The sequence below is a fragment of the Mustelus asterias genome, chromosome 4 (assembly GCF_964213995.1).
Source record: "Mustelus asterias chromosome 4, sMusAst1.hap1.1, whole genome shotgun sequence".
Classification (NCBI taxonomy): domain Eukaryota; kingdom Metazoa; phylum Chordata; class Chondrichthyes; order Carcharhiniformes; family Triakidae; genus Mustelus; species Mustelus asterias.
In genome coordinates this window covers 144660841-144687254 of record NC_135804.1, presented here as the reverse complement: position 1 = coordinate 144687254, position 26414 = coordinate 144660841, and the positions used below count along the sequence as shown (strand labels likewise).

General features: G+C 45.1%; 1 protein-coding gene across 2 annotated transcripts in view; it reads right to left on the bottom strand.

The window, feature by feature from the left end:
- The window catches only part of col4a5 (collagen, type IV, alpha 5 (Alport syndrome)), a 267143-nt gene that overhangs the window by 38662 nt on the left and 202067 nt on the right, over positions 1 to 26414 (bottom strand). For both annotated transcript variants that reach the window (XM_078211888.1, XM_078211889.1), the window contains 9 exons: positions 22970 to 23116; positions 17973 to 18071; positions 15016 to 15105; positions 12953 to 13092; positions 9998 to 10124; positions 7618 to 7698; positions 3498 to 3596; positions 2692 to 2742; positions 81 to 266 (listed from right to left, as the gene is read on the bottom strand). In XM_078211888.1, the coding sequence (XP_078068014.1) occupies positions 81 to 266; positions 2692 to 2742; positions 3498 to 3596; positions 7618 to 7698; positions 9998 to 10124; positions 12953 to 13092; positions 15016 to 15105; positions 17973 to 18071; positions 22970 to 23116 (1020 nt within the window). The remainder of the gene's footprint in view (positions 1 to 80; positions 267 to 2691; positions 2743 to 3497; positions 3597 to 7617; positions 7699 to 9997; positions 10125 to 12952; positions 13093 to 15015; positions 15106 to 17972; positions 18072 to 22969; positions 23117 to 26414) is intronic.

Sequence of the window (26414 nt, the reverse complement as noted above, 5' to 3'; positions counted from 1 at the left end):
ATATAGCTGAAGGGTAATAGTGCACCGATGTGTGGAACAAGGCAATACACATGTGGAAGAAATATCTCTTTCAGTCTTACCTGGCCTTCCTGGCTGGCCTGGAGTACCTGGTGAACCTTTTGGGCCTTCCAATGAATGTCCTGGTGGTCCAGGTGGACCAGGTTGACCTTGCTGGCCCGTGAATCCTGGGAATCCAGGATCGCCTTTAAGACCTGAAGCCCCCGGACCTCCTGGGATACCTGGAATACCCGGATCTCCTTTTGGTCCTATATAAGAACAGATTAGATAGTGAGTGCTTGGGGAACAACCATCAATGGAGATATATTTAACAAGTCAATGATTCAGTAAATTCATAAGCATTTTCTCTGATGATAACTGCGGTTCTTTATATCTTTAGACAGTTTAGGGTAGAAAGTTGATACATTTCAATTTGCTTAACTCTATCGAATAATAAGTGCTGTGAGCAAGTTTAAAGATTGTGGCCAGAAATCTACCAAGACGCCCGGCATGGAATTGGCTTGGGTGAGGTTCTGACAATGGAAATCTCCGTTGACCTCAGGCGGGAACCTCCAGTCTCACCCGAATGAGGCCGTAAAATCCTGTCTTATTACTCAATTCATGGTTTTGGTAACATTAGAGCCATTACAACATGGTTCAAGATATTGTGGGACGCATACTGAAACCATCAGCCTGGCATGGATCTGGACAACATTGCATGTCATCTAATAGATTTGAATGATTAGAAAGTTAGCTGTCATTGGCAGTGGAACTCTTCACTGGTGGTACATCAGCTGTTTGGATTGTCTGCAGAACTTGACACTCAACATTTCAATCCATAGTGATTGACAGGAAGTCCAAAATTGCTATGGGGTGGTTTTGGCCTGCGCCAAGTCTCTGCCAACTGACGGCAGTGTATGAAGCGGATTACTTTTCAACAACAAGAAATCGGGTTGTGCAAGACGTTAGGTCACAGTGGGAATGTTTTGAAGGAACCCCCTCCTGCCACAAGTTTAAAGGCACGTGGGGTCGACACACGGTCCACTCACATAACCTGGCACTGAGTGTCCTAATCAGGGTTTGTAAAAAAGTACCTGTTCCAAAAGCTGCCCCAAAAATACTTTCAGCGTTATATTTTTATGGCAGGAGAGCTCCTCCTGGCTTCGTGAAAAATGCTGCTGCCAATCTGGGCACGCTCCCCAGCTTTGTTTCACAGCTCCCCTGCTCCCCAAGCCTTACTCACATATGGCATAGACTAGAGACTGACTGCAACTGACAAGCTGTATTGAAACTGACAAGCTGTATTGAAGCTGACAAGCTGTACTGGGGCACTGGTTTGGTGCCTGCAGATTCCTGGATCTATTTATACAAGGCCTTGGGCCTCAGAAAGATTTGGGCCAGCATTGCATCTGACTCGAAGGTTTGAATCCACCTGCCTGTTTGCACTCAGCTCAACTCCCTCAATGTAAAACACTGGGAAAATTCAGGCCAAAATTAAAACCGCCCCCATACACTCAGTGGTATGGATAATGCAGGTGACGGTCATAAATCACTAAACGTTTGCCCCAGAATTTATGTTATCTGAACCTTTGGATTAGGGAGCGACACGCACCTCATTCTCAGATACACAGGGCACCAACTCACCGCCCATTCACGCCACGCTCCCGCTGCAGTGAAGACAGAGAATTTGGCGACAAACCAAAGCTCCGTTCACTGTGGCAGGATGGGAAAATCCCGTGGACGTGAACGGTCGGAAAATTCCAGCCTCATTCTATTATTAGAATTAGGCCTGCATGGTGGCATAGTGGTTAGCACTCCTGCCTCACAGCGTCAGGGACCCGGGTTCAATTCCGACTTTGGGTCACTGTCTGTATGAAGTTTGCATGTTCTCCCCGTGTCTGCATGGGTTTCCTCCGGGTGCTCTGGTTTCTTCCCGCAGTCCAAAGATGTGCTGGTTAGGTTGATTGGCCATGCTAAATTGCCCCTAGTGTCAGTGGGGTTAGCATGGTAAATATGAGGGGTTACGGGACTAGGGCCTGGGTGGGATTGTGGTCGATGCAGACTTGATGGGCCGAATGGCCTCCTTCTGCATGGTAGGGATTCTATGATTAGATGTAATCTATTTAAACCCCTGAATCACACTGCACACAAGCATAACTGTTTGCCACTTGTTATTCTACAAAAGTACCCATCTGAACATTCAGTTTGGCCATAGTCTACAACCGACTCTGAACATCCTTCTCTCTGTGCTGGAGCCTCGCCTGAATAATGCAACAGAATTCTGCATGATGACCTTAACAGCATCCTCAGTGTCTGATCAATACTGCTCCAGATTTACTTTAAGCTGTCATTACTGTGGTTTACATTTTACTGAGTCAGCAGTATGCACTATGTAAAATGTATGATGCATGGGAGAGACTAAAGGGTCGGATTGAATTTCAGCACTCCGATTCAGTTACAATTAGTTATTCATTTCTGAATACACATATAAGAGTTCTGCTTCATCAGCAGATTCTGCTTGTATTACTACAAGCGTGAAATTAATCTTTACTCTCAATTATTGCCAAATTAAAAAGCAATCGAATGTCAATGGAATCTTCCAATTGAAAATTAATCGGATTACACAGTGCTCCTGTTGTAAAATTAAAGACACATGTTTCAGTCAATTGTGAGTTTGACCTTTTTCTAATTTACCTGAAATTCCTGGAGTACCTGGAGGCCCCGGGCGCCCTAGGCCTGGAGGACCTGCAGACAAAAATCACACTGATCAGGGCAGTGAATACAAAAAAAAAATCACAGTTCAAAAATTCTGTTTTAACTTTTTATAATTTAGAGTTTTCTTCAGTCATGGCGAATCCTGAGACCAAACAACTTTGAGACAATATGAATTGTGCAGCAACATTGGCCTCTTGGTGGTCCAGCACACCATGTCCCCGCTTGGGGGTAGCACATATAAAGGCCACCTGGTGCCATCCACGCATGAGTGGTGGGGGACTGGTAAATGGCCTGCCAAACCCATCAATGACACTCAAACTAGCAGGTTTGCATAATTATCGGGGTTGCTGCCCGCTCTGGGTGGTAAACCGACCGGGACTAGTGGGGAAGGACATCTTTTATATTAAAGCTAGCGGAGGAGTCCAGAACTAGGGGAAACAGTCTGATGATTCAGGGTAGACCATTTGGCACGGAGATGAGGGGACATTTCTTCACCCAAAGAGTGGAATTCATTACCACAGGAAGTAGTTAATGCCAAAACATTGAATGTATTCAAGTGGATGCTGGATATAGTACTTGGGGCAAATGGGATCAAAGGTTATGGGCAGAAAGCAGGATTAGGCTGTTGAGTTGGATGATCAGCTATGATCATGATGAATGACGGAGCTGACTCGAAGGGCCAAATGGCCTCCATAGGACATATCTCCTATGTTTCTATATTGGTTGTTGCAGAGTTGCAGCTACTATTTGCTACAGGTTAAATCCATTTACTTTCGTGAACTAACCTGGATCTCCCTTCAGTCCAGCTGGGCCGGGGATACCGTCACGACCTGGCTGTCCTTTCTCTCCCAGAGGACCTGGAATTCCTGGGGCACTTATTTCACCTGTAAACCAAAGAACGGATGAAGACTGTTACTGATCATGATATTATCCATGACTTTGGACAATCTAAAGTAGAAATTGGTGAAAGAGTAAATCAATATAACAGTTTCATTCAAAAAGCTTTCTGCTCTACACTTTTTCTATCTACCAGACTCCAGCCTAATGGAAGTGTTGCCCCTTTCCAATCCACCACTAATGTCACTTGCAACCCAGTCACCAAGAGATGTTCATGAACCGCCTGCAGTCAATTGACTTCAGATTTACCCAGTTTTCCTCAGCACGATTAGTATCCTTCCCTCTGTGAGAGACGATGAGGACGCAGTCTCATGGGTTTGGTGAGGTGAGTGGAGACGACTGCTGCACTTCTTTTCACGGCTGGACAAACTGGCTCTGGAAAAGCAAAGTCTGCTGCAAGTGCCACACACAAGGTTGTCCCTGGCCGGTGGTGCGGGATGATATCTACTGACACCTTTTTTTGCAGGGCTGGTATCTGCTTTGATTTGATTTATTGTTGTCACATCTGTTAGTATCCAGTGAAAAGTATTGTTTTTTGCATCTTCTACAGACAAAGCATATCGTTCATAGAGAAGGAAAGGATAGGGTGCAGAATGTAGTGTTACAGTCATAGCTAGAGTGTAGAGAAAGATCAACTTAATATGAGGTAGGTCCATTTAAAAGCCTGATGGCAGCAGGAAAGAAGCTGTTCTTGAGCCGGTTGGAACATGGTCTCAGACGTTTGTATCTTTTTCTCAACGGAAAAAGTTGGAAGAATGTCCGGGGTGCGTGGGGTCCTTAATTATGCTGGCTGCTTTTACGAAGCAACGGGAAGTGTAGACAGAATCAATGAATGGAAGGCTGGTTTGAGTGATGGACTTCGTTCATGACCTTTTCCTTGCGGTCTTGGACAGAGCAGGAGCCATACCAAGCTGTGAAACAAGCAGAAAGGATGCTTTCTATGGTGTCTGAAGTCACATGTCATTGTAGTGGCAAATTGCTGACAACAACTGGTGTCGTCATTTGCATCGATCATCAGCTAGAGTTTTCCACTTGTTGATGTTGAGGACTTTCATGTCACTTTTGACAGTATCCTTGACTTGGAGCTTTAGGCACCTTCCTGGTCTGCTGCTTGGGTTGCTTCCCCACATAGCATATCCATTTTCATGTGACCATCTTCCATCCTGTGCACATGCCTAAGCCAGTGAAACTTCCTTTGCATGATTAGTGCCAACATGCTCGACATATTAGTTTTAGAAAGGACTGTTTCATTGGTGACTTTGGAAGGGATTTTCCGGCCACGCCCACCCCAAGACCAGAAAATCCTGCCCAAGGTCAATGGACCTTTGTCTGGTCCGCGTCTTCCCCCACTACAATTCCCATGGCGGGCGGGACAGGAAAATTCCGCCATTTGTCTTTCCATGTGATGCCAAAACTGAGTCATAAACACTGGAGATGAGTTAATTGAGCTTTTTGGTAAGCTCGGTGTAAGTTGTTCAGGCTTCACTGTCCTACAGTATTATGCTGAGGATACAGACTTTGTAGATCAGCGTCTTGGTCCTATGGATCAGTTTGTTGTTTATCCATGCCTGTTTAGTTAGTGGGCCAAAATTGATGTGAAGGTGGCAGAGCATGTCTGATACATGTGCTGAGCCCTTCGTCAAGGGACAGGTTGTCTATCACCATAGATCCAAGGTAGCAGAATTTATTGACTGCTCGCTATGCTGTGTGGCAGAGGCTGATCACAGGCAGAGTCACAACACCCTGTCCCTTAACTACAGTTTTCTTGACACTGATGGTGATGGGGAAGATGACACAGGCGTGGGTCAGACAATCCATGAGTCTATGGAGCTGGTCTTCTGTCTGAGCAACTACTGCAGTATCTGAGCATACAGAAGTTCTCGGATTAGAATGTGCTGCACCTCTGTCTTGCCTTTTAGTCTTCATTGGTTGAAGAGTTTCTTGTTCGATGATATGTGAATGTACATTCCTTCCATGTCAGCAAGCAAAGCATCGGTCAGGAGGACAGAGAGAACAATACCAAACAGAGTGGGGGTTAAGACGCAGCCTGCTTTACTCATTCTTGATCTTCAAACTGTGAGGGGTGGAGCCATTAAACTGAATGGTGCTGTGCATGTTATCATAGAAGGACCACATCGGGGGTACTTATTCACAGATCCTTAAAGGTGGCAGAGCAAGTGAATAGAATAGTTAAGAAGGTATATGGGACACTTGCTTTTATCAGTCATGGCATAGAGTATCATAGCAAGGAGGTAATGTTGGACTTGTACAGAGCTTTGGTTAGCTCCCAGTGTGATCTCCTCGACACTGGAGAGATTGAACACAGACTGAGTGATCACTTTGCAGAACACCGTCGCTCAGCCCCACAAGCACAACCCTAATCTTCCTGTTGCTCGTCATTTCAGGTCTGCATCTTGCTCTCACGCCCACATTTCCATCTTTGGCCTGCTGCAATATTCCAGGGAAGCCCAACGCAAACTGGAGGAGCAGCACCTCATCTTCCAATTAGGTACGTTACAGCCCTCGGGACTCAACATTGAGTTCAACAACTTTAGACTGTGACCTTTCTCCTCTTTTGATCCTTTTTAAAAAAAATATCCAAAACAGTTTTTTTTGTCCCTATGCCATCCCCCTCCCCCACTGGCCCATCTGATACATGTTCTTTAGTTTTGCTTTCACTGAGCACTGACCTTTATTCTCCCATTAACACATTCTGCTACCTTTAATGCCACTCTCAGCACCTTCTATTGTCCTTCCCTCTGCCATTAACACCTCCTTTGTCTCGTGCCCTACACATCCTTACTTCAATCTCTCCTAGCTCCAACCAATCATTGATCTTCCACTCTGTTCTAGCTGCTCCGCCCTCTCTTATACAGTATATAATCCATCACATTTCTCCCTCTCTTTAACTCTGAAGAAGTCATGCAGGCTCAAGACATTAACTCTATATCAGCCTTTCAACCGAGGCAGATCAAGGGCCCGGTAACTGCAGAACACCCTCGGCCTGCGTAACTGTGTGCTAATCTGAAGAACAAAAAGCACACAGTAAAATCTGATGTATGTACATAGTTTTAAGTTTTGAAATGTAATTAATGTAATGTCGTGTAAATAAGCGCAGTGTAGTACTGTAAAAATGACCTTTTTTTTGCACTGTTTGTAATTTTTGGATCTGTCGTTTTGCAATGGTTTATTTGAGAGTCTTTTTTTATGAATAAAGTATATTTTTGAAATTAAAAAAAAACTGTTTCTCTCTCCACGGATGCTGCCAGACCTGTTGAGTTTTTCCAGCATTTTTTATTCTAGATAAAAGCAAATTACTGCAGATGCTGGAATCTGAAAACAAAAGAGAAAATGCTGGAAAATCTCAGCAGGTCTGGCAGCATCTGTAAGGAGAGAAAAGAGCTGACGTTTCGAGACCCTTTGTCAAAACTAGGATATTTTATTCTACGATATTTTATGCTTTATTAACTGCTCTCTCAATCTGTCCTGCCACCTTCAATGACTTATGCACATACACAGGCCCCTCTGCTCCTGCAACTCCTTCAAATTTGCACCTTTTTATTTCCTATTGTCGCTTCTTAATCTTCCTACCAAAATAAATCACATCATATTTCTCCAGATTGAACTTCATCAGCCACCTGTCTACCCACTCTTCCAACTTGTCTTTGTCAGTTTTGAAGTTCTACACTGTTTTCTGTACAGTTCACGAAGCCTCCAAGCTTCCTATTGCCTGTTGAAACTGTGTCCTATACACCAAGTTCTAGGTCATTTATATATATTTATATATCAGGAAAAGCAATGGTCACAATACTCATCCTTGGGCAACTCCACTACAGACCTTCCTCTAGCCCGAAAAACATTTTCCTGATACTTTTGCCCTAGGTGGATTGTCCAAGCGGGAATTTTCCCGACTTCCGCTAGCTGCCTCGAAGATGAAAATACAGCCCAAGGGCTTTCCTACTGACATGTCCAAGCTAACTGGTTTGCTTTACATTGTCTTTCATGTACCTGGTGGACCAGGTGGGCCAATAAGGCCAGGGGGACCTGGAAAGCCATCACTTCCCTTGGGACCAGGAAGACCGGGAGAACCTGTTAAATGAGAAAACAAACTGGGGTTAACCTCCATGAATTTGACTGGCCCATTGTGTTTCTCAGCTTGTACCAATGAGACTTCAGAACCTGGAAAAGATAGGCATCACCAGCAACGTGGTCTGAGGGCGTAAGGAAAAAATAAAAACATGCCAGACAATCCACTCTGCCCCAAAAACAGCAACACTACTTTCTATTTTCGTCATTGATATTGCTGTTCTAGTTACTTAGGATGGAAATTGAAATGATTCAACATAAATAAGGAACAGTTAATTTACGTAATGGCCAGAATTCTTGCCCGTGGCTGGGATTCTCCGGTCCCACTGCTGTGAGCGGAGATTTGGCTGAGCGCCAGATTCTCCGTTCTCGCTGGCGTGCTAGACCGGAGAATACTGGCCAAAAAATCAGCAATGCCAGACTGCGGAATAAATAGTTTTCTGTACTGGGACATTGACTTCTTTTTAGCAACTGCTTATCAATTGCTTGGAAATACGGCTGCCTTCAAAAACATGGACAACAAGGAAATGGGTTGAGATGGCTTCTAGATAGTTGAGAGAGGGAAAAGATAATTTCAGTCAGAGTCAGAGCCGCACTCAACCCCCAGACCGGTGACCTAGGCCGGGATTTTCCATCCCTGCCGTGGTGGGAACCGTCGCGGAGGGATGCAGCAGGCCAGCCAGAAGTCCATTAACTTTCGACGGGACTGGAAAATCCCGGCCTTTGCTTCAGTCGTTCCAGAAAAAAGTTCACGTGTTCTACATAAAAACCTTGAACCATCGCAGAAAAGGACAGTACGTTTTTGTTAATTGTAGCTTGTGCCTAGGTCTGAGATTGGTGCTTGGAAGAGTTTGATTGTTTAGTCTTTTTTTTGTGTGTAAACATTCATTATTGTCATGCCAGTTGGATCCTGAGACCACAGAGAATTGAAGAAGTTACAGTCAGAATGGATCACTTACAGAGTTCAAACAGTTTAATGATCACAGCAAGCCTGGCCTGGCAAATAATGGTCAAATCCTCGGTGGAATGAACAGAAGTTCTCACCAATGACACCACCTATGGGAGAGTGCCATTGGAAGGAGGCTATTCTGCTAATATTCTGGATGGAATTTTTGGTCTGATACAGATGACGCTGAGGTGCATCAACTGTCATGTTCCTGCCAGAAGTGCTGAGATCAGTTTGAAATGCTACCATCTCTTGCAGTGTTGCTCAACATGTTAACCTTGATGACGATAGGGAACCCAAGTACATCTCTCCAACATTATTGAATGTGCTGTTGCCTGAACTAGGTCATTTCCCCAGTGCCAAATGATAGCCAAGAGATGCTAGACCCCGGCAGAGATTGGTATTCGCCAGAAAAGATAGTCAAGACTTCTGAAACACAATTTCATGCAGCGATAGGTAATTATTAAGATATAGAAACAGGAGCAGCCCTCATTCTCCATCCTCGAGCCTGCTCCGCCATTCGATAAGAATCATCGAATCCCTTCAGTGCAGAAGGAGGCCATTTGGCCCATCGTGTCTGCACCGACCACAATCCCACCCAGCCCCTATCCCCGTAACCCCACGTATTTACCCTGCTAATCCCCCTGACACTAAGGGGCAATTTAGCACGGCCAATCAACCTAACCCGCACATCTTTGGAGTGTGGGAGGAAACCCATGCAGACGTGGGGAGAACGTGCAAACTCCGCACAGGTGGTGACCCGAGGCCGGAATTGAACCCGGGTCCCTGGCGATAATGATGACTAATCTGATTGTGGCCTTAACTCCACTTTCCTGCCACCGCCCCCCCACCCCCCTCCCCCTCCTCCCCATAACCCAAAGCTCTCTTGTCAATCAAAACTCAGTCTAACTCAGCCTTGAATATATTTAATGACCCAGCCTCCTCTACACTCTGTGGAAGAGAATTCCAAAGGCCCTCTGAGAAAATAAATTCCTCCTTATTTTAAAACCACTCATTTTTAAACAGTGCCACACCCCCCCCCACCCCCCACCCCCCCCCACCCCCCACCCCCCCCCACCCCCCCCCCCCCCCCCCCCCCAACCCCCACCCTCCGCTGTCCCCCTTCCCAGTTCTGGATCCCACAAAAGGAAATATCCTCCCAGTATCTACCCTGTCAAGCCTCATCTTCTGGCTAGAATTTTATAAAGTTCAGGCATGCCCCAAGACTGGACAATATCGGCCGAGTTAGCGGACCTTTGCATGGTCCGCGAATTGTAGCAAGCGGGATGGGAAAATTCCACCCAAAATGTTAGTAAAACACCTTTGGAAAAAAGATTTTTTTAAACTGGGACTTACCTGGGAATCCTGGTTGTGCAGGGTCACCTTTAGAACCAGGCACGCCTGGCAAACCAGGAAGACCAGGGCTTCCTGGAATGCCCTTGCTTCCAGAGTTACCTGGGTAACCAGGAGGGCCTGGATCACCCTGGATTAAAAGAGAATCAGAGAGTGAAAAAATAGCCCAAGGAGATAAAGCCATCAATTAATATCAATGAATACAATTCAAGAATATTGTGTATAATGGACTGTTGTTCACTCGGATTTTAAATCACGCACATTAAAGACTGAAATTTTCATTGCATACCAACTTAACTTAAACCTGTCAGTCAAACTCCAGCAGCGGGGAAACTTCTAACTGCACCATGAGTGTACCCACACTGCATTGACTGCAGTGGTTCAAGAAGGCAGCTCACCGCCATCTCTTCAAGGGCAATTAGGGACGGACAATAAATACTGGCCTAGCCAATGACACCCACATCATCTAAATTAATAAAAATAAATAAAAGAAACAATAATTTGGGACAAAATTAATAGTTGTATGGAAACACAGGTCAATTAAGGAAAACCAGCATGAATTTCTTCAAGGCAAATCATGTTGAATGAATGTTTTGGAGCTTTTTGGAGAGGTGATGGAGAGGACTGATCACTCCAGTGCTGTTGATGTAGATGGACTTCAAAAAGACATTTGATACCGTGCTGCACAAGAGACTTGAGTGCAAAGTTATACTTCGTGAGATAAAAGGGACTGTAGCAATATGCAAACATCATTGGCTGAGTAACAGGAAACAGAGAGTAGTTAATGGCCGGATTTTACTGGCACGCCCGCCCCGATTCCAGAGGCGGGCAAGGCTCGGAGAACGGCATTTTCCGTTGGCCTCGGGTGGGATCGTACGAACCTCGGGCGGATGTGCCGGTAAAATTCTGCACTATGGGTGTATTTTGCACTGGAGGATGGAACAATGGAACACTAACTCGGGGTTCGTGTTGAGACCCTTGCTTTACCTGATATATATTAATGAGCTGGACCTTGATGTACAGGGGACAATTTCAAAATTTGCAGGTGATACGAAACTTGGAAGCATTGTAAACTGTGGGAAGGACAGTGTAGAACTTCAAAGGGACAAAGACAAGTTGGTGGAGTGGGGCAGATAGGTGGCAGACGAAGTTCAAAGCAGAAAAATGTGAGGTGATTCATTTTGATAGGAAGAACATTGCTTCCATATCTTGCTGATTTCAGAACAGTTACCATCCCTGCTGTCATTCTTCAAATTTGTTTTCAAAAATTTGTCCATTTTTTACGTTCAATGAACAAAAATAGACGATCCTCTACTTTCAGTCTCACAAATACTGAAGATGGTAACTCATGTTGTGCTCCAGTTCCATGAACATTGACTAGGCTTTGATAAGTTGTCTCAGTCGGCATTAGAGGTGATGTCACTTAACTAGAGGTCCAGTCTGGTGTACTGGGCCATAATAAATGGTGGAATTTAAATTCAAACAACATTTTTTTTAAAATCTGCAACTGAAAGCTTGTAATGGTAATGGAAACCATCAAACTATCATTTCTTTTTGTCATAAAAACACATCTGGTCACTCACTTCCTTTAGGGAAGATTATTTTATCAGTTCTGACCTACATGTGACTCCAGACCCACTGCAATGTGGTTGAATCCTAATTGTTCCCAAGGGCAATTAGGGACGGGTAAACAAAGGCTGACCTTGCCACTGACACATATCCCATGAACAAATGCATGATAAAGTACAGTTCTGGACAGTGGTTGGTAGAGCTGGATCTTATTGGTTTGATTGGGGGAAGGGGAGGAGGAGTGGGGTGGGAGCACCATACCATAGAAGCCTGCCTGCTTGCCCCTGCCAACATTTTACCAGTGGCATGGGACAATTGAGGCCTCAATGGCCACTTAATGGTCTCCTTTGGTTATCATGGGGTTTTGTCTGCAGCGTGCAGCCCAGCATGGTGGCCAAGAAAGGGTCAGGCCGGGAGCGGCCATGGAAGAGTCAGGGCCATTGGCCGTGAAAGAGTCTCAGGCAGCCATGGAAAGGTTTGGTGTTAGGGCTTCATGGTGGGCAGTGTGTACTGTTGGGAACTGGGCTGAAATCCTCGATTTAACTCACGATTTGGAGTTATCTTCTCCAGCTCCTTTCCATTGGCGCTGACCTATCCTCAGAGGAGCTCAGTGAGAAAGGAAGGAATGAGGAATCTGGTGCTTGGAGTGTCCCTGAATGATAAGATACTCGACCAAGCATTGCTATGGACCTGGCAGTTCATTTTCCACAGCTGACAATGAACAGTGACGATGAGTGGAATCGGACAGGAGGTGAACGAAAACTGGGTTGGATGACATACGCTGGGATGAATTTTCCAGTCCCATCTGCCGCCGCAGGAATCGTTGCGGGTGGGATGGAAAATTTGGCGGACCATTTCGGGTCCTTTGACCTCGGGTGGGAATTTCCAGTCTCTGGACAGATGTGAGAGGAAAATGCCGCCAATCCTGTTTCGTGCCAAAAACATCGACTGACTACCTTGTGCTGGGATTAAAAAAGTATTTTTTCAAACTGAGGACCGTCCCCAGGTCAGTTTCACCTGAGTCAAGTCACACAAAACTTGACTTGAGTCAGGCTTGAGGCCCAGTCACTGATTTGGTGCCAGTTATCTGACACCTGAAATGACTCACCCAACATCCTGAACCTCCTTTACCAAGGACTAAAACATCTTGCTAGTTGAATGAACCCAGGTCAAAAAAACGTTGATTTTCTTTTTATCTTACAAGCATGAAAAAAACCTAGGCCAGAATCTTACCACCATTCACGCCGGTGGGATTTTCCCATCCCGCCGCAGTGAAGGGAGATTTGACTGGCTGGCAAACTCTCCAACTTTGCTGCAGCGGGACCGTGGTAGGGGACGGCAGGCAAGATTGCGCCCCTGTACCTTTCTCTTCACAGGAGGAAGACTTACCTTTGGCCCAGGGCCACCTGGGAATCCTCGCACTAGCCCACCTGAGTCACCCTTTTCACCCTGTAAGCCTGGACGACCAGGGACACCTGGTTGACCTGGGTGACCAGGATTTCCTGAAGAACCTTTAAAGCCTGATGGACCTATCAGATGTAGAACAGAATTACCTCATTACCCACCACATCAGCAAAAGATATAGTTTATGATTACACCTTCAATTATTAACAATGACTGGATTAAACAATAAAGCATAAAATGCTCATAATCTCACGTTTTTGTTTGTCCTAGGTTTTTTTTCAGTTTTAAACATCACTGATGAATTTGTAAGGAGTGAGGTTAACATGAGGGAAACTTTCTAATGTCTCGAATGCAATGTCACCACCAGGAACTCACAGGTTAAGTGCAGCACAGGTTAGATGTAGAATAAAGCTCCCCTCATTTGGCCATCACAACATCAGAATGGTAAAGACTTTCAGATCACGAAGATCCCAGATTCAGTGCTCAGCCTGTGTTGAGCAATCTGACCGTAATCGCTTTTGGGAAAGGAAAGTGGGCCAGGATCTCCACTCCTGGTTATTAGCTGATAACCCCGGCTAGAATTTCACATGTGGATGAGCATCAGGATCAGCTATGATTGTCTCCCATGTCTGGTAGCTGGCTAGCGCCAAGAATCAAGGCTGACACATGAATAATGGCCACCCTGGTGAGGTAACCAAGAGAACCTGGAACCTTTGGCACCGTGCTTCCATGAGGAGGGGTCAATCAACATCTATTGTCTGATGGAAGGGGAGGGAAGAATTGGAGAGATAAATGAAATTCAGGTTGCATTTCACTCTTTCCCACTAAACTGCCAAATGTTGAACACATCTTCTACTCCCCCATTCAAATATATTACATTTTCTCAAGAGTCTCTGGGCTAAATGATTAATTTACTGCTCATGCCTACTACTTGCTGGATTGAGATCAACCAAGTGCATGGTAGACTCATACAGGTAAAAATGAGAGAAATTCATTCTATAAGCCTCAGGTGAATGAAGTGTAACCTGATCCTAATTAACTGATCACCTCATCCCCAGGTGGTGTACCAGCAATGGGCCACAGGTTTGGCAGGTGCCCACGAAGGGAATATTTTCACACAATTACTTTTCTTGCACCCTCTCTCAAAAGAAAATGTATTACGCCAGTTTTCCACGATTTGCCTTGGGGGATACCCATTCCCAAACAGAAAGGTCAGGAAAACATGTTTCCTAGCGCTCCAGATTTCCAGGATAGGTATGGTGATATGGAGCTGGACTTTCAACTGCTGCGGATGTCGGCCCAACAACCACAAGGCAGTGAGAAAGCAAGAAATACATTTCTTCTTCTATTTTCTATTATCCTGTTGGTTGGACACCGATGGGAACTGGGCATTATGGTTTATACCAAGACCCCTGCAGGGTCTGTGGGATTTCCAGAACCGCTTTAGCGAAAGAAGCCGACAGGAAGCTATGCTGTTTCCTCTTTTTCACCCGCATGATCTTTAGGCCTTAAGGCGCTGGCCATTCTCCATTGATGTGGAGATGCCGGCGTTGGACTGGGGTAAACACAGTAAGAAGTCTAACAACACCAGGTTAAAGTCCAACAGGTTTATTTGGTAGCAAAAGCCACTCTTGGCTTTTGCTACCAAATAAACCTGTTGGACTTTAACCTGGTGTTGTTAGACTTCTTACTGCATTCTCCATTGGCCAGTGGCCAGGAGTACAACTACAAGCCTACAGCTCTCTTTTCCTGCCTTGCTTTCCAGCATAAATCCCAACCAGAGCTATGCTCATAAGCTAGAGCAAGAAACCTCAGTGTTCTGAGATCAGCAATGTCAACCATATATGATACAAAATTATATAATGCGTGTTGTGTCTGCACAGTCAAGTCAATACCTCCATACTGTTCTGGTAACCAATAATAAGGGCTCTTTTTTTTTTTACAAAACTCAATAGTGATCAGAGCTCCAGCTTGATCAATTTTAAGTGTTTTCTAATGATTGGTAAAGATATGGCTTTAACTAGCAATAAAATATGTTCTAAACTTACCTGGCAGACCCATTTCACCGACTGATCCTTTCGGTCCTGGTTGCCCTGAAGATCCTGGTTGGCCTGGGAACCCTGGGTCTCCTTTGGATCCTACAAAAGTAATATTTTAGAAAGATACCATCACTACTGTTACACTTGTTCGAAAACAGAACTCCAGATATGCGAACATACGCAATTGGAGCAGGAGCAGGCCATTTGGACCTTTCAGCCTGCTCTGTCATTCAATAAGACCATGTTTCATCTGACTGTAATCTCCCGTCAACCCCGAGTTACCCATCACCCCCTCATTTATCAAGAGTCTGCTTCTTGAGAAAAGGAGCTCATGACTCTCTGAGAGAACATTTCTTCTCATCTCTGTTATAAATGGGTGACCCATTATTTTTGAACCATGACCTCTAATTCTAGACTCCCACAAGAGGAAAGATCCTCGCCACGCCCACTCTGTTAAGACCCCTCAGGATTTTATATGTTTTAATCAAGTCGCTCCTTGGTCTTCTAAACTCCAGCGGATACAAGCCAAGCCTGTCCAATCTTTCCACAAAACATAACCTGACCATTCCTGGTATCAGTCTAATAAACCTCTGAACTGCTTCTAACGCATTTACATCCTTGTTTAAATAAGGAGTCTAACATTGTACACAATATTCCAGCTGTGATCCAGATGTGGTAATGTGGTAATTACCAGATGTGGTATTTCAATGAAGTAGAGATAAATCTCATATTTGTGATAACTAAGAACTTAGCGATATAGAATCAAAGAATCCCTACATTGCAGAAGGTGGCCATTCGTCCCATCAGCTTTGCACCGACTCTTCAACAAAGCATCCCACTCAGGCCCTATCCCCGTAAGCAAGCACATTTACCCCGCTAATCCTCTAACCTACATATCTTTGGACACTCAGGGTCAATTTAGCATGGCCAATCAATCTAACCCGTACATCTTTGGACTGTGGGATGAAACCAGAGCACCTGGAGGAAACCTACGCAGACACAGCGAGAATGTGCAAACTCCACACAGTCACCCAAGGCTGGAATTGAACCCAGGTCCCTGGTGCTGTGAGGCAGCAGTGCTGAGCACTGTGCCACAGTGATATGCATTATGCCGATGTCACACGATACTGGCCTGATCATTGGCAACATTTCCCAATTTTCATTTTGTATCTATTGCCATCTGGGCGGCATGATGGCACAGTGGTTAGCAGTGCTGCCTTACAGCGCCAGGGACCCGGGTTTGATTCCCAGCTTGGGTCACTGTGTGGAGTCTCCCAGGGTTTGCATGGGTTTCCTCTGGATGCTCTGCCCTCCTCCCACATTTGATTTGATTTGATTTATTATTGTCACATGTTCTCTATTAGTTACATGCGTAAGATGCGTATAGAGGGATATGGGCCAAATGTGGGCAATTGGGATTAGTTTAGGGGTTTAAAAAAAAAGGGCGGCATGGACAAGTTGGGCCAAAGGGCCTGTTTCCATGCTGTAAACCTCTATGACTTTATGACTCTACGTATTAACATGCAGTGAAAAGTATTGTTTCTTGCACGCTATACAGACAAAACATACTGTTCATAGAGAAGGAAATGAGAGAGTGCAGAATGTAGCGTTACAGTCATAGCTAGGGTGTAGAGAAAGATCAACTTAATGCAAGGTAAGTCCATTCAAAAGTCTGACAGCAGCAGGGAAGAAGCTGTTCTTGAGTCAGTTGGTACGTGACCTCAGACTTTTGTATCTTTTTCCCGAAGGAAGAAGATGGAAGAGAGAATGTCCGGGGTGCGTAAGGTCCTTAATGATGCTGGCTGCTTTGCCAAGGCAGCGGGAAGTGTAGACTCAATGGATGGGTCCAAGGATGTGCAGATTAGGTGCATTAGGTGCAAAGACCATGCTAAATTGCCCCTTAGTGTCAGGGAGGTTAGCTAGGGTAAATGCATGGGGTTATGGGGATAGAGCCTGGGTCGGATTGTGGTCAGTGCAGACTCGATGGGACGAATGGCCTCCTTCTGCACTGTCGGATTCTATGGTTCTATGGAGGCAGTGTGGGATGCAGTCAGTGGGAAATCTCATTGACAGCGGTGGGAGAAGAAGATTCTGCTCCTGGCGAGTGGCGCACTGCCAACTGCTGTGAAAATCATGCTTCGGGGAGGCTGGAGAACCCCACCCAGTGTTTCTTCAGGTTGTAATGACTAACTTCTTATATCTTGGAGTGCTATCTCAATTGGAATTGAATTCAACCCCTTTATATTTCTCTTACGGTTGTATCACTGTTAATTTCTAAGTAAGATCTGTCCCTCGTTGATTTCTAATGTTTTACCCTGTGACTTTAGGTGTGGATCCTTCTTCTTTATGGTTGTAAAAAGAGGAAGCCCGCATGCAGGAAAAAAAATTAAGCCTTCATTCATAGAGAATAGGGCTTTTAAATTATGGCCCCTTATCATGACCAAGTTCTTTTGCATGGATTGTTTCACATCATCTGCAGGGAGTTCAACAGTACAGCCTTTGATTTCCAAGTTTAACTGACCAAGTATGGATGCTAGAAGCTGCTGTTAGTTTTGGGGATAATGATGGTGAATGCTAACAGTTTGGCCATTATTATGGGCCGGATTCTCCGACCTCACCCACAGCTGGCATTCTCCAGTCCCGCTGCAGTGAACAGAGATTTGGCTGAAGGCCAAATTCTCCGTTCTTGCTGGCAGCGGTAGCGAGACGGGAACATCCGGAGAATTCCGGCCGATAACTGCAAGACCCAGGCCACGGTGAAGATGAAAAATCAATCAGAATAATACGTGTCACTTGTGAATCCATAATAGGACATTGGACAGACGGAACTAATACCTTCGCCAATTGATGGATCTGAATGGACCTGAGACACCGCCCGTCCCACCCCAATATTCTCCCTTGTGTATTCCTTCCAACTGTAATTCTGATGTTCTTTACAGCATGTGGTAGTTTTTTTTTGCCCTTACCTGGACCTCCTGACAATCCTGGTAAACCATCTTGTCCTGGTGCTCCTGGATCACCAGGTAAACCTGAGAAACCCTTTGGACCTGCAAGTCCCGTTTGACCTTAGAAAAATAAACAAAGATATAAGCTTCACACACAAAATTCCTGTAAATGGGTATTTGAATGGTTCGGTCACTGTTTCTCTGCACCCTTCCCATTCTTGGATGGACATGTTAATGGCAGCTGTATGTTAAAATTCTAATCTATTCCCAATGTGCTATGAGTGACAGTTCCAACCAAGATCATACTCAAGGACCATGTTCAAGGACTCGTGCCACACAGCTTGATGGGACATCATTATTGCCCATTAATTATCATACAGCAAGCTCCTAATTTCAGCAACGTCCTTCCAAATGCAGCCAGGCAGAGGAAGGCTTTATAGTTGCACAGCTATACAGGAAGAAAATAAAGTAAATTACAGGATCAATTAAATAAAGTAAAGTTTATTTATTAGTCACAAGTAAGGCTTACATTAACACTGCAATGAAGTTACTGTGAAATTTCCCAGTCGCCACACAGCAGCGCCTGTTCGGGTCAATGCACTGAACCAGCAAGTCTTTCAGACTGTGAGAGGAAACCGGAGCATCCGGAGGAAACCCATGCAGACACGGGAAGAATATGCAAACTCCACACAGACAGTGACCCAAGCTGGGAATCGAACCCAGGTCCCTGGCGCTGTGAGGCAGCAGTGCTAACCACTGTGCCACCGTTAGATAGCAACTTTTCAGTTTCTCTATGGGTGCTTTGTTTACACACTTCTTGACATATTCTTCTCTTTGCTGCTTCCATACATCTTCAGTCACCTACAGAGAGTGTCTCCTTACACAGCAGAAATGCTGGAAAGCTCTTTGGCCTTGCCTGTCAGAGTTCCAAGACAAAAGTGCGCCAAGTCCTTTCTCGTCACCTCTATGATGATGGTGCCTCACTAACATTCCATTCTGAGGAACACCTTTGGAGGCAAATGGGCTGACTCTCCCAAACCTGTAAATGGTTTGGTTTGACCGTCAGTATCAGAAAGACACGTCCTGGACCAGGGTGTTGCCATACCATCTCGCAGCAGTGACAATGTGATGCTGAAAGTGGTTGATAACCTCACATATCTAAGCTCCACAATCACCAGCAATCTGTCACTTGTGGCTGAAATCAACACTCACACTGGAAATGCTGCAGCTGTTATGTCCAAGCAGAGTAATAGAGTGTGGACCAACAGCAACCTGACTGAGATCGCCAAACTGTGAGTCTACCAAGCCTGGGTCCTCAGTGTTCTCCTCTACAGTAATGAGACATGGGCAACATACTCCAGGCAGGGGAAAAGGCTGAATAGTGTCCACCTTCCTGTCCTTTGCATTAATGCAAAATACTGCAGATGCTGAAGTCTGAAACAGAAACAGAAAATGCTGGAAAATCTCAGCAGGCCTGATAGCAGCTGAGGAGAGAGAATAGAATCAATGTTTTGAGTCAAGATGACCATTTGTCAGAACTCAACACAAGAAAAATAGGACAAGATTTATCCTGTGAGGGTAAGTGGGGCAGCTTCTGGCAGAGGATACAGAAATCCCTGCTCTTCAGACTATTAAAATATGTAGATTAGTTTAAAATAGGGACCACAGTGTGCCTTATATATACCAAAAGTATGACAATGTGCCTCACTTATATATCATACAAATATATTGTCTGTATACGCACATATATAATCATGTTTGAACAAGTATTATAGATTTAAACTGTATTTTTGTATTTTGTTGTGAACTTTGGCCAACAAGCAATTTACCCCTTAGCATAATGGGAAATAAGTTTTATCAGACAGACCACATTCTTTTGCAACAATGAAGCACAGAATGTAAACCCTATTATCAGGGGCTGGCCAAACAGCTACTGGCAACCAAGGTTATTGAAATGAATAGAAGAATTCAGCTTCTAGCTGTAATGAATAGCTGCAATTCAGCCTCCACTAATAAAGGGACAGTGACAGATCAGAGAAGCTGACTCTCTTCTCGCTCCCAGAACTGCAGGTGTTAGAGGGTGACCCTTGAATCTACTGGATTTGCATTGGTAAGGTTACGAGGCAATTGGGGGGAAGAACTTCTGGGTTCAGTTGACCAATGAATTCCCAATTCTGCTAGATGGTAGAACGCTATTGGCCAAAGTAAATAAAGTGTATTAATGTAATTGGACCGTCCAACTTGGATGACAGGTTAGGGGGAGTATCAAATCTTCAGAAATGTATATCTGTTGTACCCATGTGATGTAAGGTCAGAGAGAAGTTGGAATCCTCTGACTATCTCTCTCCCAATGTGTTGGTTTAATGAAGAACATTTTTAACCGCATAGTGTTTTTCGCAAGTCTTTGTGTTTGCTGAGAGCGGCTGAATACAAGACCCACTAGTGGGACGCCCCGAGAAAATCCCCTTATTGGACTGTAGTTGATGGGGATTTCATAGATAAAAATACAACAGGAATTTAAATGGTGATGATAAAGGCTAGGAATGGTGCTAATAGCATCCATTATGAGATCGAAAGTGTAAGTGGCAGAACAAAGGTGCAGGGTGCAGGAATCTGGCAGATGACCCTAGAGGTGGGGGGGGGTGGGGGGGGGGGGGGGGGGGGGGGGGGGGGGAGGAAACAGGATGGAGAGTGAGATATTAGAAGTGGAAAAAGAAAAATAAGAATATAAAGTAATAAAAATGAATTAATAAGATGAGGCCACACCTTGAGTACTGTATGCAGTTTTGGTCTCCTAGTCTGAAGGAGGACATTCTTGCTATTGGGGAAGTCCAGCGAAGGTTCACCACAATGATATGGCAGGACTGATATTTGAAGAGAGACTGGATCGACTGGGCTTGTGCTCACTGGAATTTAGAAGAATGAGATGGGATCTCATAGAAACATATAAAATCCTGATGGGACTGGACAGGCTAGATGAGGACGAATGTTCCTAATGTTGTGGAAGTGCAGAACTAGGGGTCACAGTCTAAGAATAAGGGGTAAGCAACTCAGGACTGAGATGAGGAAGAACTTCTTCACTCAGAGAGTTGTGAACCTGTGGAATTCCCTACCACAGAAAGCTGTTGGGGCCAATTTGTTAGATATGTTCAAGAGGGAGCTGGGCGTGGCCCTTGTGGCTAAAGGGATCAAGGGGTGTGGAGAGAAAGCAGGAGTGGGATACTGAAAGCGCATGATCAACCATGCTCAGATTGAATGGGGGTGCAGGCTCGAGGGGCCGAATGGCCTTCTCCTGCACCTATTTTCTATGTTTCTATGAAAAGTCATTTATATTCCCTTTGTCTTTTTGTCAATTCCACCCCTATCAATTACAGCCCCATCTATGTACTTCATGATGCAATGTGCTTTTTCAAACACACACTTTAGTAATGAACACTTTGCAGTGCATAATGCAATGGATTTTACTGATAAAATACCTTGAAAATAATGGAAACTTACGTTACATTGGTCTACATTTATACCCTGCTTGCTTTGTGGAAACATTCAAAGTAAAATCTATTTTTTTCCATTTTGTGGTTAAAAATATACTGAAAATCCGCTGCTTTTAAATTGCCAATTAAAGTTAACATTATAGATCCCTGTTGATCCCATGTGCTTCTTAATCTCTCTTCTGCCAAATCACCAACATTAGTTGCTAAGTGCGGAACTTGACCATCTTTCAACTATACAGTGCCCTTCTCAATGTCTTCTGCAAGCAATAACCAAGGGTGTACTAGTATATGTTATGTTCATACAAGGTTTGCATACTGAGGTCTTTAGAACCATTCACACCAGCAAAGGTCTGGATACTAAGTCCATTACAGAATTCAGGCATTGTACATACACCCACACCAATGCTGAGCAAATATGTTGGTAGGTGGAGATGATGGTATTATCGCTAGACTATTAATCCAGAAACTCAGCCAATGTTCTGGGGACCCAGATTCGAATCCCGCCACAGCAGGTGGTGGAATTTAAATTCAATCATAAGTATCTGGAATTAAGAATCTACTGATGACCATGAAACCATCGTCAGAGAAACCCATCTGGTTCACTAATGTTCTTTAGGGAAGGAAATCTGCCGTCTTTACCTGGTCTGGCTTATGTGTGACTCCAAAGCCAGAACAATGTGGTTGACTCTCAACTGCCCTCTGAAATGGCTGAGCAAGTTCAAGGGCAACTAGGGATGGGCAATAAATGCTGTGATGTGGAGATGCAGGCGTTGGACTGGGGTAGGCACAGTAAGAAGTCTCACAACACCAGGTTAAAGTCCAACAGGTTTATTTGGTAGCACAAGCTTTCGGAATGTCACTCCTTCTTCAGGTGAGTGAGTGAGTGAGCGACTCACCTGAAGAAGGAGTGACACTCCGAAAGCTTGTGCTACCAAATAAACCTGGCAGACAATAAATGCTGGCCAACCAGTGACGTCCACAAATGAATTTTAAAAATCCCAAATCACATTAGTGGAGGACAAAGGAAATATCTTAAGTCCAATCTGGCACTCACAACCACTGCTTGTACACAGATATCTTATCATGGTAACATTCATGGGAAGCAATATGGGGACCAGGTTCGAATACCACCAAGGCAGCTGGTGGAATTTAAATTCAATAAAAAAATATCTGGAACTGATGACCATGAAACCATTGCTCATTGTCCTTTAAGGAAGGAAATCTGCCGTCCTTATCTGGTCTGGCCTACACGTGACTCTAGAGCCTCAGCAATGTGGTTGACTCTCAACTGTTCTCTGGACAAGGGCAATGAGGGATGGGCAATAAATCCTGGCCAGCCAGCGACGCCCATGTCCCACAAATGAACAAAAAAGATTTAACCACATTCAAGGGGCTGGATTGACATTCTGAATGAACTTAAAGACAGACAAGGCACCATTTTTACTCCGACTCTCCCTCTGCACCTGCTCTCAAGTTACACGTGCCGGTTAAGTCCACGCAACTTCTGCACGAGGATGATCGACATACCTGGGAATCCTGGCTCTCCTTTCCGCCCTGAAATAATCTGTCCCGGATCAAGTGTTCCTGGAAGACCTTTTAGGCCAGATTCACCTTTATCACCTTTATATCCGGGCCCACCTGGGTTTCCCGGACTACCTGGGCCGCCTTCATTACCTGGAACAGATAGAGTAGATTATTTCTTTTAAAAATTGAAACACCAGGAAAATAAAATTCCTGACAAACGTTAAAATTCATCTTTGTTTATTTAATAACTCATTCTCTCTCTCACAATGAATAACAATGTGCCACAGTGACTCAAGAAGGAAATAATTAGTGTAATAATAATTAATGAGATATTGCTCAATTGGCCTCCAGTTTCCTGACACTATGGGGGGGCAGTATTCCCCCCTCCCGCCGCCACGGGAATCGTTTTGGGCAGGGGGCGGGCCATGCAAAGGTTCACTGAACCCGGGCAGGCATCTGAAACTTGCACCCAGCATCAGGTTGGAATGCCAATGCTCCAGGTAGGCCTGCAGCCTCTCTCCCTGCCCGCCCAGGTGTGGGTGCAGCCAAAGACTGCCCTGCTGAGGGAGTTCCCCACCACAATACCGCAATTCCTCCCCCCCCCCCCCACTACATCCCCCCACCCCACTCCCCCCACCCCAGTAGCAGCCTGCAGGATTTTTCTATTTTCAAAATAAAGCTTGAAAATGTTTGTTGAGAGGGCCTCTTTATGCTGAACTGCTCTCTCGCCAATCAAATTCAACTAATCTTAAGTGGTCTCGCTGGATTTCCAACAGCTTTAACTGACAAGGAGCCGTTTCAGGCACCTCACCTCAGGAATGGGTTAAAATGCCTTTGGGGTCCAACGTAGCTCTTGGCACATCGATTTGCAATTACCAGTAAGGTTCCCACCAGGGAATGAGTGGTGTTAAAACTGCAGATTGGCAAGAGAAAAATGGGAACTGCAACCACTCCATTTTATATGGCTTCCCTGCTGATCGGTGAGATTAAAATACCCCTTTATCTGTGGAGAATCATAGAATCCCTACAGTGCAGAAGGAGGTCATTGAGCCCATCAAGTCTGCACTGACAACAATCCCTACCAGGCCCTATCCCTGTAACCCCATGTATTTACCCTGCTCATCCCCCTGACACTAAGGGGCAATTTAGAATGGCCAACCAACATAACCCGCACATCTTTGGACCATGGGAGGAAACTGGAGCACCCGGAGGAAACCCACACAGAGAACGTGCAGACTCCACACAGACAGTAACCTGAGGCCGGAATTGAATCCAGATCCCTGGTGCTGCGAGGCAGCAGTGCTAACCACTGTGCCCCTGTGCTACCCTAATGTTTTATTGTTTTGCATTGATGTTGCCTTTTCCCAGAAAGTGGTGAGCTCCTCCGGACCCCACACCAAACCGTAGACCCCTCCTGCCATGACCCCAATTAAAATCAGATTCTCCAGTCGGAAAGGCGCCAGTTCTATGAGGCACACCCGATACCTAAGAGCATTGAGACTTGGGTCATGGTCTCTATTTATACCATGTGGAGGCTGGACCAAAACAAAATGGCAGCGCAAGCGGCGCACACGGAAATCCCACCTCCATCATGAATGCAGAGGAAGGTGCGGGACCCCGAACAGGCCTACTCCTATAAGGGAGGCAATTAACAGTGCTGTGGGTTCATTAGGAGCCTGAATCTGCTAAGGTTTTGAATTTTCAAGCAGACTTGACAGCTGTCAGGCTTTACCCCATTGAATAAATAAAATGGTTTTATCTCCTTTCCAGTTCATTATGGAACGCATGAGTTGCATCTGTGTTCAGTAAGGTGAGTAATGACTGTACTGTGATTGGAAGGTGCAGCAACTTTCTTGCGGCAGGAAGCGGTGGACCATTCGCTGGTGGTGGGACCCTTTGGACTGTCAACAGGATTGCACCAGACGCTGCTGGGAAACACATGGCAGGGGTACATCCCCAGCGATGGGACCACACGATCCCGCCGACATGAACAGCTGGAAAATTCCAGCGAGTGCGTTTGTCGGATTATTACTTCTGTCACTGGAAATTTCTCATGTAAAAGATCAACTTTGTAAATGTGGAAAAGTCTTGATCTGAGTTTTAAAAGTAAAGTTTATATATTAGTCACAAGTAGGCTTACAGTCACACTGCAAGTTACTGTGAAAATCCCCTAGTCGCCACACTCCGGCACCTGTTCGGGTACACTGAGGGAGAATTTAGCATGGCTAATGCACCTAACCAGCACGTCCTTCAGACTGTGGGAGGAAACTGGAGCACCCGGAGGAAACCCACGCAGACACAGGGAGAACGTGCAAACTCCACACAGACAGTGACCCAAGATGGGAATCGCACCCGGGTCTCTGGCACTGGGAGACAGCAGTGCTAACCACTGTGCCACCGTGCCGCCAGCATGAATAAAATGATTTTATATTATTAAGTGCAGTCTTGTGCAATAACAATGGCAGGAACTTTCAATGACCAGGGAATACTGCCCATTGTCTAATAAATTAAACTTTTCCTGTTGCTTTTATGTATTCATTTTGGACAGCTATTGAGATTGCTGTTCTGAAGTCTGTTTGTTTACTTGAAGTCAATTATGGGCTGTTTGCTATAATCCAACTGCCTGATCAATTTTAGAAGTATTTGACTTTGTTTACACACCTGGTCTGAAGAATCTGTTGTATCCTTGGGGAGTTTTATGGGCTTTTCAATGGCTCCCAACTGTAATAATAGGGTTTGCGAGTTCTGATCATAAAATGGATAATGGGTGAGGGAGTGAGGGTCAAGGGCGTTTGGGAGGGTGGGGGGCTAGGTAGTTTAAAGTGGTCAGTCAGTTCAACTGTATATAGATAAGCCGCTGATTGCATTGGAAGAGCCGAGCTGAGGCTTTAAGGAAACAAAGGTGGACCTTTTACCTGCCCACGCTGTATTTAAACTGCCTGTTATCACCTCTGGCACAGGGCAAGGCCACTGAGGGTCTGGGTCCCTGGAAAATTCTGCCCCCTGGAAATCTTGAGACGGAGGCAGGAACCTGATGCAGGATTTGGCCCGGCTTCCAATTTCTGCCTCATGACATGCCTCTTGGCATCATTCCAGTAACTTCCAGGGCCTTGATATCCCATCATTCAAGAGGATCAAAACTGGTCTTAGTATTCCTGATGGCACCCAAACCTAGGTCTTGTACAAGGTAGAACATAGAACATAGAACATTACAGCGCAGAACAGGCCCTTCGGCCCACGATGTTGCACCGACCAGTTAAAAAAAAAAACTGTGACCCTCCAACCTAAACCAATTTCTTTTCGTCCATGAACCTATCTACGGATCTCTTAAACGCCCCCAAACTAGGCGCATTTACTACTGATGCTGGCAGGGCATTCCAATCCCTCACCACCCTCTGGGTAAAGAACCTACCCCTGACATCGGTTCTATAACTACCCCCCCTCAATT